Genomic DNA, 16822 nt, shown 5'->3' with positions numbered 1-16822 from the left:
TGAAAATGATGATAATGCCCTAGAGCTGTTTAAAAGGATTGCCTAAAATTTCTGCCTGTTTTGGTGGGATGGAGTTTTGGCCTTCTATGATGACATCACCATGGGGTACATTAGATAATAGACCAATGAGAAAGAAGAGTTCCAAACCTCTCTGAAAATAACAGCTCATTTTCAGTTTCCCCCTCCCCACTCAGACCACTCCCAGACAGTCCTAGCAAAATTCTTGCTTGAGAAATTGCCCTTTCCTAAGAAGCAATTTTTTGTTTATTTTTTACCATTTTAAATTAAAACAATCACAAGTTAGGTGCTTAATTGTTACCCAGAAATTATTTGATGTTGAGATAAAAACAGCTGCATATGACCTTTAAAGTTATCAGTCCTTTGTGGTGCGATATCATCTCTTTATGCTGCACTCACAGAGTAACAGTTGAGTTAGGCCCTTTGGAGACGGTTTGCATCTTTTTGTGTCCAGTTGCTTTTGAACACAGTAGGAGTTTTTAGCATATTCACACTGGATAGTAGATAAGTACAACACATTCTTCCCTCAATAAAAATGTGTATGTAGTGTAAACTGTTCGGGGAGAGATATAATATTGTTATTGCGATATCCTAACATAATTGTCTGCTGTAAATGTTTTCGTGTCCAGTAGTAAGAGGCGACTCATTTATTTTTGGCAGAGTAAGACACAAACACAGAGTAAATGCACCAAACGAGTCCAGCTCTCTGAAGATGAAACTACTGTAGAACGGTTGTCTATCTGCAGGCACTGGTTCCACTGTTCACTTTCTTATGCACACAATGCATCTTGTAAAGAATGTTATAAGATAAAGATCAAATACACAAACCATAAAGAGTTTGCCTGTCTTCATTGAAAATGTGAACTACTTTATATTAGCCTTCATGGAAACGCATATGTATCTTGTATCGGTGCAATCCGGGATCCACCCCTATCGCTCCAGTATCCCTGCACATTGTAAATATGGTATTGGAACTGACCCTGTTCTACCTTATGTTATTTTTAGTACCACACTGATATTGATTATTGCATAGCTTGGTTTAGAGTGTGCAAGAAAGGCATTTTTACTCTACTTGTGGATGTGACGTTAAAACTTGAAACGTGATCGTTGGGACGTCCCTAACCCATTGAAGTTTACATTTAACATGGCCAAGGTAAGGATTAGAGTTATGGTTATGGTTAAGGGTAGGGACGTCCCCAGGATTCCAGATAGCACTGACCATCTTGTATTGTTTGCCTTTTGGAAAAACGTCAACGCTTCATAAGCCCACCAGAGGGCGATATGACCTCATACTTATTCCTACATGAAGTGGTTCACAATTTGGAGGGAAATCTTCACCTGTTTTTAGTACAGACTCCAGGCAATATTGTGCTGAAAATCTGAAAGTTAGTTGTCATGGGTGTTAACCTAACACTCATCAATTTATTTGACAGAGTCCCCTGACTAGCTGTCTAACAGAAACTGTAGTCTACTCCCCCAATACACTCCTCTCACCTGGTTGAGCTCGGCCTCTTGCCGTAGCCTCTCCCTCTGCTGCTGCTGCTGCTCCTGTTGCCAGGCCGACAGGGCCCCACACAGCTCTGGCCCGGGGCCGGGGGGCCGGTACTCCATCTGCTCACTCAGCCACATCTGGGTCCTCACTGCTGGCTGGATGGGGGACCCTCCTACTGTCTGGTGGCCCAGTGGTAGGCCCCTCTGGCTGGGTACCGTCAGCCCGACGCCAGGGTGCTTGGTCTCCGGTAAGGCACTGTAGGTCAGGTCTAAGGTGTTGGGTTTGAGTGGGGACGAGCAGGCAGAGTGAGAGTCTGTCTTAGTACTCAGGGGGTACTTGTACCTGGCCTCGGCCCCTGGGGAGTGCAGGTGGGATAGGTAGGGGTCCGTGGGGCCCAGAGGGTCATGTCTGTAACCGTAGAGCACCCCTCTGTCCAGGGAGCCATGGGGGTCAGAGCGGTACGCGGCCCGACCCCCGGGGATGGTCTTCTCCTGGGGGCTGAGGCGGGTGAGGGAGGACCAGCGGCGGACGGGCCGGGGGTCCTTCATGTCCAGGGGGCTGTCGAGGGGCGAAGGCAGCTGGCAGGAAGACCAGGGGTTGCTCCCAGGGGAGGGCACTGTGCTGAGCTTGGGGCCGGTGGAGGGCGAGGGCATGACGTGGGCCGTGGGGAGGGCACCTTGGGAGCGCAGCGGCTGGAAGGACAAGGTGGTGCTGGAGCTGGAGTGGTCTGGAGGAGAGGAGAGGAGAGAGGAACACTGTGTGGGTGGACTTGTTCAACTATCTTACATATTCCAAACGACATACATTTCTATAATACACGACCACAACTTTTTGGGAAGTTTCTTGCCTGACGACTGTAGAATTTAGTTACAAAGGGGTGCTTCAATTCTGAACACAGTACTCCACAGTGTGTTCCAAGGACCATTTCATACTACTGGGCATTATTATTTTAGAAAATGTGTTCCTGGTTCATAGAAAGCTGGAGTTTGTCTGTCTGGAGGGCTCAGATGTTCGGCAGGGGTGTTACTGTGTTACTATATGGTTGGAGGCACCGCCCACAGTGTTAGCCCTGGGCTCATCTGCCATGTTCCTCATGAATAACCCTTGATGTGTGTGTGTGTGTGTGTGTATGTGTGTGTGTGTTACAACATACTAGGAACACTGCTGCCTCAGGGGCATCACGCAACGTGAGCAATGAAGGTCACCGCTCATGGAACAGACACATGTGGCCAGTCACACACAAAGAAGCACGGGGGAAACAAAGGGCTGTGTCTATGGCTGGGCCCTTCTAAACCAACATGACTAACTACCAAAGCAAGACACGGATAATTAGCTCCCCAGTGCAGGTCTGAAAGTGATTGACAGTATCATAAGTTAAAGTCACACTGTCATTAATCATTGGATGAACCAAACTGTATGATACTTCTACTGTACCTCAGCATAAAAGGCCACTAGTTAGCCATGAGTATATAGACAGGAGTGAACTCGGACTCATCACCAATTATAAGTTCTGCCCATTACTTAATGCACATCATAGCAATGATGCAACAACCAGTGGCCCATATCCAACTTTCCTCATTTGCAGCAATAGACTAACATTAAGGCATCGAAGCCTCCACTGGGGCTTCCGTGCATCTCATTAAGACTAGAGGACTCTGCAATGCAGCAGAGCAGGGATTTACTCCTTCCAGACTTATTGCAAGTAGACTGGCTGGTGAGTTGGGGGAACAGGGAGAGGGAGGGGACAGTAAGCCACAGTGAAAGGGAGAAAGGAGGCTGAAGCTGGGGCAGAGTGGGAGGAGGACAATAGCCTGGGATGGTCTTAGCTCTGTCTGGGCCAACTCTTTTGTCATCCGTTGTAATGCAGTAAACTGTTAGCATGGTAACTAACACCACAGAGAAGTTGGCTCAACTAAACCATGCAGTGGCAGTGATCTTCCACCAGGCGAGAGACACGAAGACAGAGGACCAGTCTGAGAGTGACAGGGTAGTCCTCCCAACATCCCAGAGCCCTCTAGTACTGGAAGCACAGAACTGCTCCTGACCCTAACGAACCCTGTGAAAAGTTCCCTTCAACTGAATCTAAACAATAGGTGACCAGATAATCTGAGGCCAAAATGAGAGCAGGCCGAGGGCTCTGACACCCCTGTATCCTGACAGTGACAGAGAGGGACACTTTGAAGGAGGAGTAAGCTAGTCAGAGAAGAGACAGAGCAGTCATTCTGTCAGCCCTCCTCACGTCACATTAGTCATTGGGGTTACTGTTACCATGACCAAAGACCGAATGTTCTCTAATATGAGCAGCAAGGACGCAGGGGGGGACGCATAATGATTGTATCCTTGGTTGAGTTATAAGGTCAATCAACTTAAAAGATTGTCGGCAATATTTTGAAAGCAATGTTAGTTGAGAATGGAGGTCAATTTCACTGGTTTTCAAGTTGTACTGAAGTAGCCTACTTAAACTGACTTTGTACTGAGACAAAGACCCCGTTGTCATGCCACCATACCACCCGGATTCCGTTGCTCCTTGTTGTTGTTCAGTTTGCGCTCACCTTGAGCCCCCCAGGAAACCATTAGCGGTTGGGCCGTTAACAAAGACAGAGGCACGTGGCTCCTCGAGGTTCTGACAAAGTGCTCCTTTGTTAACACTTTTGAGTGTCAGGGCAAATGCTAGAGCAGCTGGAAGGGGCTGGGGGTTGAAGGGTGAAGGTGGGGCTAGGGCAAGTTAGGCTCAGACAGCCCATTCCACATAGGACCGGCTGCCACTCTAAACCAAGTCTCACACATGAGACACTTCCTTCCCTAGCTGGCTATGTGCAATAACCTGGTCTGAGGAAGAGGTGACTCTAAACCAGGGCCCGGCTGCATAAAACGTCAAGCGTTTCCCTTCAGGGTTAACCTTAAGGAATAGAGCCCCTCAAATATTTCCTTAGGTAAGGGCCTTTACAGTAGTTTGAAGGTATGGATGGCAGAAAGAGTATCTGGTTACCACGGAGACGGCATGATTCACTGACTAATGTCTCATCAAAGAGATTGCTTTAATTTTGTCAGATAGGATAAGCAAATTGCTTCAGAAGATAATAAATCACGTTTCTTGTAGTTGCTTTTTTCTCAACTGGTTTATATTAAGTACGTCAAGCTAGCTTAAATAGTACTTAGAGCTAACTAGCCAGCTTTGTAGCCATGGATTGTGCATCTTCCATTGTTTAGCTAAGTAGCTAGCTTTGTAGCCATGGATTGTGCATCTTCCATTGTTTAGCTAAGTAGCTAGCTTTGTAGCCATGGATTGTGCATCTTCCATTGTTTAGCTAAGTAGCTAGCTTTGTAGCCATGGATTGTGCATCTTCCATTGTTTAGCTAAGTAGCTAGCTTTGTAGCCATGGATTGTGCATCTTCCATTGTTTAGCTAAGTAGATAGCTTTGTAGCCATGGATTGTGCATCTTCCATTGTTTAGCTAAGTAGCTAGCTTTGTAGCCATGGATTGTGCATCTTCCATTGTTTAGCTAAGTAGCTAGCTTTGTAGCCATGGATTGTGCATCTTCCATTGTTTAGCTAAGTAGCTAGCTTTGTAGCCATGGATTGTGCATCTTCCATTGTTTAGCTAAGTAGCTAGCTTTGTAGCCATGGATCTTCCATTGTTTAGCATCTTCCATTGTTTAGCTAAGTAGATAGCTTTGTAGCCATGGATTGTGCATCTTCCATTGTTTAGCTAAGTAGCCAGCTTTGTAGCCATGGATTGTGCATCTTCCATTGTTTAGCTAAGTAGCTAGCTTTGTAGCCATGGGTTGTGCATCTTCCATTGTTTAGCTAAGTAGATAGCTTTGTAGCCATGGATTGTGCATCTTCCATTGTTTAGCTAAGTAGCTAGCTTTGTAGCCATGGATTGTGCATCTTCCATTGTTTAGCTAAGTAGCCAGCTTTGTAGCCATGGATTGTGCATCTTCCATTGTTTAGCTAAGTAGCTAGCTTTGTAGCCATGGATTGTGCATCTTCCATTGTTTAGCTAAGTAGCTAGCTTTGTAGCCATGGATTGTGCATCTTCCATTGTTTAGCTAAGTAGATAGCTTTGTAGCCATGGATTGTGCATCTTCCATTGTTTAGCTAAGTAGCCAGCTTTGTAGCCATGGATTGTGCATCTTCCATTGTTTAGCTAAGTAGCTAGCTTTGTAGCCATGGATTGTGCATCTTCCATTGTTTAGCTAAGTAGATAGCTTTGTAGCCATGGATTGTGCATCTTCCATTGTTTAGCTAAGTAGCCAGCTTTGTAGCCATGGATTGTGCATCTTCCATTGTTTAGCTAAGTAGATAGCTTTGTAGCCATGGATTGTGCATCTTCCATTGTTTAGCTAAGTAGCCAGCTTTGTAGCCATGGATTGTGCATCTTCCATTGTTTAGCTAAGTAGATAGCTTTGTAGCCATGGATTGTGCATCTTCCATTGTTTAGCTAAGTAGCCAGCTTTGTAGCCATGGATTGTGCATCTTCCATTGTTTAGCTAAGTAGCTAGCTTTGTAGCCATGGATTGTGCATCTTCCATTGTTTAGCTAAGTAGCCAGCTTTGTAGCCATGGATTGTGCATCTTCCATTGTTTAGCTAAGTAGCCAGCTTTGTAGCCATGGATTGTGCATCTTCCATTGTTTAGCTAAGTAGCCAGCTTTGTAGCCATGGATTGTGCATCTTCCATTGTTTAGCTAAGTAGCCAGCTTTGTAGCCATGGATTGTGCATCTTCCATTGTTTAGCTAAGTAGCCAGCTTTGTAGCCATGGATTGTGCATCTTCCATTGTTTAGCTAAGTAGATAGCTTTGTAGCCATGGATTGTGCATCTTCCATTGTTTAGCTAAGTAGCCAGCTTTGTAGCCATGGATTGTGCATCTTCCATTGTTTAGCTAAGTAGCTAGCTTTGTAGCCATGGATTGTGCATCTTCCATTGTTTAGCTAAGTAGCCAGCTGGTTGATGTTTTCCTTTTGTAACCAGAGCAGATGAAAACAACAATCACCTCCACACATGCTGTTTACGTTGATATCCATACTGAATGAAGCCGATAAGGGACCTCGTGGGCACCCTTAACTTTTCCACTTAATTTAACGGGGAAATTCACCTTAAAATGTTTTGTGCAACTGACTTAAAGTTAAGGAAACTTTAAGGGAAAAGATAAGGTGTTTTATGCATCCAGACCCACTAACCAGCCTTCTGCTGCCTCTATACACGCTAAGCCTGACACAGGTAGTCTGGAAGGGGTTAAGTAGACATAAACCAGTCTGGAAGGGGTTAAGTAGACATACACCAGTCTGGAAGGGGTTAAGGAGACATAAACCAGTCTGGAAGGGGTTAAGGAGACATAAACCAGTCTGGATAGCTCTAAGTGAAGAAGACATATCCTGGCTGGCTACTGTTGGAGACTGCGGCTCAGACCTGCTAGTTTCTCTTTTCCTGCAGGCCAGCTGGAGCTCAGGAAGCATGCTACACTGAGTGCTAACAACTTGGAAAGGCATTCAGATGCACACTGTGACTGACTGACCCTGGGCTTCCAATGGCTACTGAAGTGAACTCAGCCTTAACCACTCTGGATGCCAGCACTACAGTACAGCACACGAAGCACTGAGAGGTAGGGAACAGCATGGAGGGTTAGTGGAGGAGGGAAAGTCAACGTGGGGAAGTACAGAGGGCAGTGTATTAACACTGACAACCAGCTCTGACAGCCTGATGATGCTAGCATGATGATGATGGTAACTGATATAACAGTTGGCTACCAGGGAGCAAGCATAATGAGGCCACACCACAGAATGGTGACAAGTGGTGACAGGACTGCTGGCAGGGAGGATATGCTCAGGACAATTCTAAGCAATGCCAATAAGCTTGTTATTGGAGTAAAAAGCAATAACAGGTGTTCTGAAAGGAGATACAGATCTCTGAGATCCGGCAGGCTTTAATTAAAACTCTATTAACAGGGCTCAACAGCGTAACAATTTTACTCGCATATGCGCCTAAATATTCTCCTGTGCGACCTTACATTTTAACCAGAGCGCCCAGAGAAATTAAGGATTCTAGCTTCATAACCTCAAATATTTTTCTTTGTGTTCCTAATTTCTTCGTGTTGGCCAATATTTTTCAATTTAGGCGCAAACAGGCTCCGTGTAAAAAATAAGAAATATGCGAAGAGAGCAGATTAAATATCTAGGCCTTATTAAATCAAATCAAAGAAATTCTAATCGAATTGTATTCGTCACATGCGTCGTAAACAACAGATGTAGACCAAACAGTGAAATGTATAGTGCATCCGGAAATTATTCAGACCCCTTGACTTTTTTCACATATTGTTACGTAACAACCTTATTCTAAAATGGATGACATTTTTTTTCGCCCCTCATCAATCTACACACAAAACCCCACAATGACAAAGCAAAAACAGGTTTTAAGCATTTTTTTCAAATGCATAAAAACATTTAAACTGAAATATGACATTTACATAAGTATTCAGACCCTTTACTAGGTACTTTGTTGAAGGACCTTTGACAGCAATTACAGCCTTGAGTCTTCTTGGGTATGACGCTACAAGCTTGGCACACCTCTATTTGGGGGGGGGGATCCTCTGTCAGGTTGGATGGGGAGCGTCGCTGCACAGCTATTTTCAGGTCTCGTCAGAGATGTTCGGGTTCAAGTCCGGATTCTGGCTAGGCCACTCAAGGACATTCAGAGACCTGTCCCGAAGCCACACCTGCATTGTCTTCGCTGTGTAGTTGGGATCAATGTCCTGTTGGAAGGTGAACCTTCACCCCAGTCTGAGGTCCTGAGCACTCTGGAGCAGGTTTTCATCAAGGATCTCGCTCTACTTTGCTCCGTTCATCTTTCCCTTGAACCTGACTAGTCTCCCTGCCGCTGAAAACCATCCCCTCGCATCATGCTGCCACCACCATGCTTCACCATAGGGATGGTGCCAGGTTTCCTCCAGACGTAACGCTTGGCCTTCAGGTCAAATAGTTCAATCTTGGTTTCATCAGACCAGAGAATCTTGTTTCTCATGGTTTGAGAGTCTTTAGGTGCCTTTTGGCAAACTCCAAGCAGGCAGACATGAGCCTTTTACTGAGGAGTGGCTTTGTCTGACCATTGCTTCCTAACTTCTTCCATTTAAGAATGATGGTGGCCACTGTGTTCTTGGGGACCTTCAATGCTGCAGACATTTTTGGGTACCCTTCCTCAGATCTGTGCCTCGACATAATCCTGTCTCGGAGCTCTACGGACAATTCCTTCGACCTCATGACTTGGTTTTTGCTCTGACAAGCACTGTCAACTTTGGGACCTTATATAGACAGGTGTGTGTCTTTCCAAATCATGTCCAATCAATTGAATTGACCACAGGTTGACTCCAATCATGTTGTAGAAAGATCTCAAGGATGTTCAATGGAAACAGGATGCACCTGAACTTAATTTCGAGTCTCATAGCAAAGGGTCTGAATACTTATGTATACAAGCTATTTCTATATTTATTTTTATATATAAATTTGCAAAATATACTAAAAACCACTATTTGCTTAGTCATTATGGGGTATTGCTTGTAGATTGATTAGTGTTTATTTTTATTGAATCAATTTTAGAATAAGGCTGTAACGTAACAAAATGTAAATTTTAAAAAAGGGGTCTGAATACTTTCCGAATGAACTGTGCATATAACTAGGAATAAAGGGACTATAGGGAACAGGATAGATAATAAAGAATAGCAGCAGCTTAAGTAATGAGTCAAAAGAATTCATATAAAAATAGGTCAATGCAGATAGTCCTGGTAGCTTTTTGGGTAGAAGCTGTTCAGCGTCCTGTTGGTTCCAGACTTGGTGCAGAGAGAACAGTCTATGACTTGGGTGGCTGGAGTCTTTGACCATTTTTCGGAGATTCCTCAGACACCGCCTGGTATAGAGGTGTACTGGGCAGTACGCACTACCCTCTGTAGCGCCTTGCGATCGGATGCCAAGCAGCTGCCATAGCAAGTGATGATGCAGCCAGTCAAGATGCTCTCAGTTGAGGATCTGAGGGCCCATGCCTCCTGAGGGGAAGACGCATTGTCATGCCCTCTTCACAATTGTGTTGGTGTGTGTGGACCACGATAGATCCTTAGTGATGTGGACAATGAGAATCTTGAAGCTCTCAACCTGCTCCACTACAGCCCCGTCGATGTGAATCGGTGCGTGCTTGGCCCTCTGTTTCCTGTAGTCCCAAGATCAGCTCCTTTGTCTTGCTGACGTTGAGGGAGAGGTTTTTGCCCTGGCACGTGTTGAGGGTCAGCGTGGTGGATGTGCTGTTGCCTACCCTCGCCATCTGGTGGCGGCCCGTCAGGAAGTCCAGGATCCACAGTTGTAGAGGGAGGTGTTCAGTCCCAGGGTCCTTAGATTAGGTCATGAGCTTGAAGGGCACTAAGGCGTTGAGCGCTGAGCTGTAGTCAATGAGCAGCACTCTCACATAGGTGTCCAGGTGGCAGAGGGGCAGCGTGGAGTGCAATAGAGACCGCGTCATCTGCGGATCTGCCGGGGCGGTATGCGAGTTGGAGTGGGTCCAGGGTGTCTGGGATGATGGTGTTGTGATGTGAGCCATTAAGAGTGATTTCAGATGTTATTGTATGAAATCAAAGAATGGCAAGAGCCTAAAACAGACACACATTTTAACAGCTGTTATTCATTACACAATAAAAAAAAATGGAGGTCGAAGTCTGTGTTTCCCACCCTTATATAGTCAGGGAGGTAATTTCAGACAGGGGGTTTAACGCACCCAGAATAGACTCATCTGGTTATGATTTGCATTGCGGCAGTAGAGAAAAACAGGGCTACAGACAGACAGAGAGAGAGAGAGAGCGAGAGAGAGAGCGAGCACAAGTGAGAGAGAGAGACAGCGATAGATGGGGAACTAGGCCTGCGGAAGCCTGGGGCTGGTAGTACACAGCCCTCCCCTACCACAGCTCACAGAGCTGGGGAGAGCCTCCTTGCAATGTTCCTGCATCTAGCAACGAAAATCACAGCCCTTTTGTGTTCCAGGCCAAATGATGGCCAGTAACAGTCAGCTGTAGAATGTAGAGCTACATAGAGATACACTACAGTACATGACCAAAAGTATGTGGGGCGGCAGGTAGCCTAGTGGTTAGAGTGTTGAACTAGTAACCGAAAGGTTGCAAGATTGAATTCCCAGGCTGACAAGGTAAAAATCTGTCAATCTGCCCCTGAACAAGGCAGTTAACCCACTGTTCCTAGGCCGTCATTGAAAATAAGAATAGGTTCTTAACTGACTTGCCTAATTAAATAAAGGTAAAATAAAAATAAATAAATGTGGACAACTGCTTGTTGAACATCTGATTCCAAAATCATGGCCATTAATCCGCAGTTGACCCCCCCTTTGCTGCAATAACAGCCTCCACTCTTCTGGGAAGGCTTTCCACTAGATGCTGGAACATTGCTGCGAGGACTTGCTTCCATTCAGCCACAAAAGCATTGATGTTGGACAATTAGGCCTGGCTCGCAGTCGGCATTCCAATTTATCCCAAAGGTGTTCGATGGGGTTGAGGTCAGGGCTCTGTGCATGCCAGTCAAGTTCTTCCACACTGAACTCGACAAACCATTTCTGTACGGACCTCGCTTTGTGCACGGGGGCAATGTCATGCTGAAACAGGAAAGGGCCTTCCCCAAACTGTTTCCACAAAGTTGGAAGCACAGAATTGTCTAGAATGTCATTGTATGCTGTAGCATTAAGATTTCCCTTCACTGGAACTAATGGGCCTAGCCCGAACCATGAAAAACAGCCCCAGAACATTATTCCTCCTCCACGAAACTTTACAGTTGACACTATGCATTGGGGCAGGTAGTGTTCTTCTGGCATCCGCCAAACCCAGATTTGTCCGTCAGACTGCCAGATGGTTAAGCGTGATTCCACTGCTCCAGAGTCCAATGGTGGTGAGCTTTACACCACTCCAGTCAATGCTTCGCATTGCACATGGTGATCTTAGGCTGTTGGGCAGCTGCTCGGCCATGGGAACCCATTTCTTGAAGCTCCTGACGAATAGTTATTGTGCTGACGTTGCTTCCAGAGGCAGTTTGAAACGGTACTGAGTGTTGCAACTGAGGACAGACGTTTTTTACTTGCTTACGCGCTTCAGCAATTGGTGGTCCCGTTCTGTGAGCTTGTGTGGCCTACCACTTCTCAGCTGAGCCGTTCTTGCTCCTAGACATTTCCACATCACAATAACAGATCTTACAGTTGACCGGGGCCGCTCTAGCAGGGCAGAAATTTGACTAACTGACTTGTTGGAAAGGTGGCATCCTATGACGGTGCCACGTTGAAAGTCACGGAGCTCTTCAGTAAGGCCGTTCTACTGCCAATGCTTGTCTATGGAGATTGCATGGCTGTTTGCTCGATTCTGTACACCTGTCAGCAACGGGTGTGGCTGAAATAGCCGAATCCACTCATTTGAAACGGGTGTCCACATACTTTTGTATATATAGTGTAGATAGCGATAGATAGCTACAGTAAACGAGGAGGAGCATCCTCCGCTCAGCCCCTCCACCTTGTCCCTACCACTCATGAATCCCACTCCTTTCTCTTTCCCCCCTCTCTCACCCCCCCCATCCTCCCTGTCACTGAGGAGAATTCCTCCTGCTCCTTTCCATACATTCACCTCACTGCTAAAGCACACCCCCCCCTCATCTGTCCTACAGCAGGGGATTATTCTCGATGTTAAGCGAAGTAGCAGCTTGTGGTGTTCCCATCACAGAGACTACAAATAGGTGGATTCATTGAAACAAGCCTGCTACTGCGAGCGTCACCTCACTAGCACGCAATGCATAGCTTAGCATAGCTCGCCTCTGCCTCTCTGATTTTGTAGTCTGTAGCCTCCCTCAGTTAGCCACAGTTAGCCCCATCTGGCTCTCTGGCCCCTGACTCAGCCAGCCTGTCCTCTCTGTACATGCAGGCAGAACGGTGCAGTGTGTCCTGCCACGTACCCTTCATACCCCGTACACTTCATACCCGTTGGCTCTCGAGCCCCAGCCACACACACACACACGGACACACATCCCACTGCCTCACAAACACCAGCCAAATACACACACCCCTGCCTCTCTTGGCCCAGCAGGGTCACAGCGAGCCACCCACCAGGTTCAGTGGCCTTTCACAGCAACCCCTTCTCACTGCTGTCCGATGGACTGTGACACTCACTGGGGGCAGCAGCACTGTGACCTAGACAACACAACATCCACACAACCTAGCGCTGACTCAGAGGGGCAGGGGACTGCAGGGGGCTGCACAGTGGGGTATGGGTAGATGGCTCCACAAGTCATCCCTACCAAATATAATGTACACCTTCCACAGTTCAACCGATAGGAAAATATCTATTCTGTGTTTATTTTTTCGAGAGGTCCTGGAGAATAAATCAACTGTATTTAAATAAACGGTATTCCCCCAAACCCCAGTTACATGACAGGACAAGATCAACTGTCCAGAGCCAGCAGGATGAGGCTGTGCTGCAATACCCAAAAGAGGATAAAAGTGGATCAGGGTGATCGCTGTTAGCCTGAACATCAACAGAACAGGGCTGGATTTGGACTGGATGGATCACGTGGCCACAGCGTTCCTCTAGGCCAAACCGTATCCGGTCCAAGGAACACTGAGGGGAGGCGATGTGCTCCGTCTTATATCACAGGATCTTGAACAGCATCCAAAACAGCCAAACGCCCAATGACTCACACCGCACAGTTATCCTACGTGATTGCAGGACACCGAGTCCTGGTGAAGAAAATAGCAGTGAGAAGAGAGAAGGGGGGAAAGGGACAACAACAGCAGCGTGACAGACTGCGTGGTCTCAGATCAAAAACATGTCGCCTGATGGAACGGTTGGGAGGTGGTGGTGGTGAGTGATTGTGAAAGAGAAGGTTGCGTCATCATCATCACTGTCAATAGAAACCAGCCTCATGATGTGTTCCACCAGCCAGGCCCTGTTGAACAATCCCGCACACGCGTCTATTAGCCAATCAACAGCTCTGTGGTGTGGGCCTCACTTAGTATGTGCGGTTTTGAAGAGAGAATTTGTGTGTCTGAAAGAGAGTGTGTGTGTTCACTCTGTGGCCTTGTGAGCATGTGTTTAAGAATATATGGATGAGTATACAATAACGTGTGTGTGTGTGTGTGTGTGTGTGTGTGTGTGTGTGTGTGAAAGATGGTATGTGTTGTAGGTGTGAGACAATGAGTGCGTATATTGCTAAGTGTGTATGTGTCAGACACGCCGTCCAACATGTTTTCTTCCCCCTTTATAGACAACCTTTCTCCCCGAAGGGTGCGTAGGAGGAAGCCTGCTAGCGTTTCCGCCACATTAGCACGTATTTAGCCACAGCTCTCGGGTTTCAGGGCACCGGGCTGTTACCGCGGCGCCGGCGCCAAGGAGACGGGTCACCGGGGAAGAGTGCGCGACTCGGGAGCTCTGGACGTTCCATTCTCGTAAACCAAGGGCCGGGCCAGGGGCCAAAAATGAGGCTCCTATAAAAACACGGACGTTTTTACAGATGGGGTCCGACAGGGGCCAGAGTAGGGGGAATTGGAAGGGGGTGAGGGGGCTGCTTTATTGTCCTGCTGCTTGGCTAACTGCAGAGAGAGAGAGAGAGATAAATGGGATGTTTTGATTCAGGTTTAATTCGGGATGGGTAAACATCCTATGGCCCAGCCACTCAGAGACATTGACGTAAGGAAGTGGAAGGACCCCTGCCTGGGTAAAAAGTAGCCTCTGTCCTGCCTGTCAAAAAACACAGGAAGAATCAGATGACTGAACAGTCTCATGGTAGGCTCAGGAATATGATGTCATCAGTCACAGCAGCCCCTTGTTCCAATACCTTTCAATTGTACTGATCCTAACACGTTTTCATGTCCGTCAATATCATCATTCATCAGACTTTTGAAGTTTGTTTACAGACCAGCTCACACGATGCCATTCAATCTGCAAAGACCACCACGAGGCGTCAAAACTCACCATCATAAACGAAGCACATCAACCTAATCTATTCATGTAGTGAGGTGGAATCCAACTGGGAAAGCGCTAACGTTGGCTTCCTGTCAGCCGGCGCTCCTCGTGTCACGACATGCCTGTCCTGCTAGCTGTCATCTGAGCGGTAGTGGAACTCTCGCTCCACTGGTGTTGCGTCACCACAGACAGCACTTAGCTAGCTAGCCCTGCCAACTCGCTCCTGTCCTGGACTCAATAAGCATGCTTCAGGGAAGAGACGTGTTGATGTAACCAGAGAGATCGAGCTAGGACGCGGGGTACAGACAGAGCCAAGGGCACCAGCTGAAATATGAGTCGCCACATAGGACAGGAGAGGATTGTAAGAGAGGGCGGGCAGGGTGTGCTATCTGAGCTGAGCACGGGCCAACGAGGAGCACAGTTTAGCGGCCATCAACAGAGACGCGAGCTAGAGTTAGCAGTCATTAACGGCTGTTGATTTGGATTGTAAACATCTTACCGGTTATGCATTCCGCCTGTCAACAATAAACAAGCTCGAGGCTAATTCGAAGGGACAAGTGGGGAGCAGCAGCGTCCAATCCGGTTGCGTAACACCTTTAGTGGCTGAGCAGCAGCTTTGATGCAGTGTTTTTTGTGTGTGTGTGTGTGTGTGTGTGTGTGTGCCCAGTTCGGCTGCAGTCTTATGTAACAGTTCTCCAAATCCAAAATTCATGTAAGAGTCCTCAAGCCCAAAACTCTGTGATAGAGCGTAAACAAGTGTGGGCAGTATATTTCCGCCCAGTATGTCGTACGCCTGCGTGTGCACAGTATGTGCCCCAGATGAGTATCATAAAAACAGTGTCTACATGGCTGGACCACAGGCAGTGCTGCACAATAATCCCACCGAGGCCAGTGTGTGTGTGTGTGTGTGCAAGAGGACAGATGGTCCTATGGCCCAGTGTGTGTGTTCATATATCCCTCTCTAATCTCCCAGTCATCAGGGTTAATGGAGCCCTGTTGAAGGAGGGACACAGTCAGAGAGACTGGCAAGCTGGATGTATGAATATAGACCACCTCCCTCTCTCTCTCCCTATCTCGCCATCCCTCTCTCTTTCTCACACTCCCTCTCGCTTGCTCGCTCTCTCTCTCTCAGCAGCCTAACCGACCTGAAGCAGAAACAAAAGGGGTCACCAGTCAGCATAGTGTTCGTGAGAACGCTTGCCTCGCCAATTATACGGTGTCCGTAGCCGACTAGATAAAACAAGCCTGTACAGGACAGGAAAGCTGGCTGGGTCTGGGGAGGAGTGCTGAGCCATCAGGCCTGTCAGAGCTGGGAGACGGACTTCATAAAGAGAGAGGAGACATATGACTGGGCTCAGCTGTCCAATAACACTGGCTGACGGCAACAGAGTATGGCTTCAGATGAGTTGGCAGATAGTCAGCGGCCAGTCTACACTGAGACCGGGGGAATTACTGTCATATAACTGTTAAGTTCTCAATCGACACCTAAAACACTCGGTTTGTTCCCTGTCGTTCCTCCAAGTCACAGAGACGATCCATGGATTACCTCACTTCAGTCACCTCAAATCACACGATCTATCACCGAGTTCCCTCCTCCTTCCTGTAGCTAATTCACATCCTTCCATCAGCAGCTCCCAGGAACGCAAACCCAGCAGCACGCTGCATGTCATCAATATGCATTCCACTGGTGTATCAGTGCACATGGCTCTGTAGCCTAACTACAGCCTAGCTCCTGTATCCTTCCCTTAGCTCATTAAAGTAACATTTGCATTAGAGCCCCTTGCCTTTAACACTAAGGGGTAAGTATTTCTGGTGTATGTCCTGGAGCCTGGGTGGGGACTGTAACACCCTGCCATACTGTAATAAACTCCTGCCGTGCTCCTCATGCCTCTGTAATGAAGCAGGGCCGCTTTCCTCTCACCTCATCCCTCCTGGTTTCTTTCATTAAGTCCAGGGTGTCTCGGTTCATCTGTATGTGATAGGGATAGACTTCAGTTTTAGATAGAGAGAGAGGTACGACATGAGATAATGAGCTGTAATGCTTCCTGCCCCAGGGGCCTGCAGGCTACATGAACATGGTCAGACTGGTCAGACTCCGGAGACGGGCACATCGTGCACCACTCCCCAGCATTCTTCTTGCCAATGTCCAGTCTCTTGACAACAAGGTTGATGAAATCCGAGCAAGGGTAGCATTCCAGAGGGACATCAGAGACTGTAACGTTCTCTGCTTCACGGAAACATGGCTCACTGGAGAGACGCAATCCGAAGCGGTGCAGCCAGCGGGTTTCTCCACGCATCGCGCCGACAGAAACAAACATCTCTCTGGTAAGAA

General features: G+C 47.2%; 1 protein-coding gene across 2 annotated transcripts in view; it reads right to left on the bottom strand.

The window, feature by feature from the left end:
* cep85l (centrosomal protein 85, like) overlaps nucleotides 1–16822 on the bottom strand; it is a 75095-nt gene that overhangs the window by 31925 nt on the left and 26348 nt on the right. For both annotated transcript variants that reach the window (XM_042300713.1, XM_024377997.2), the window contains exon 3: nucleotides 1513–2237. In XM_042300713.1, coding sequence (XP_042156647.1) covers nucleotides 1513–2237 — 725 coding nt within the window. The remainder of the gene's footprint in view (nucleotides 1–1512; nucleotides 2238–16822) is intronic.

Source organism: Oncorhynchus tshawytscha, linkage group LG18 (genome assembly GCF_018296145.1).
Source record: "Oncorhynchus tshawytscha isolate Ot180627B linkage group LG18, Otsh_v2.0, whole genome shotgun sequence".
NCBI classification, from domain to species: domain Eukaryota; kingdom Metazoa; phylum Chordata; class Actinopteri; order Salmoniformes; family Salmonidae; genus Oncorhynchus; species Oncorhynchus tshawytscha.
Note: the sequence above shows the minus strand (reverse complement) of the source record. Positions and strands in the feature narration are given on the sequence as shown.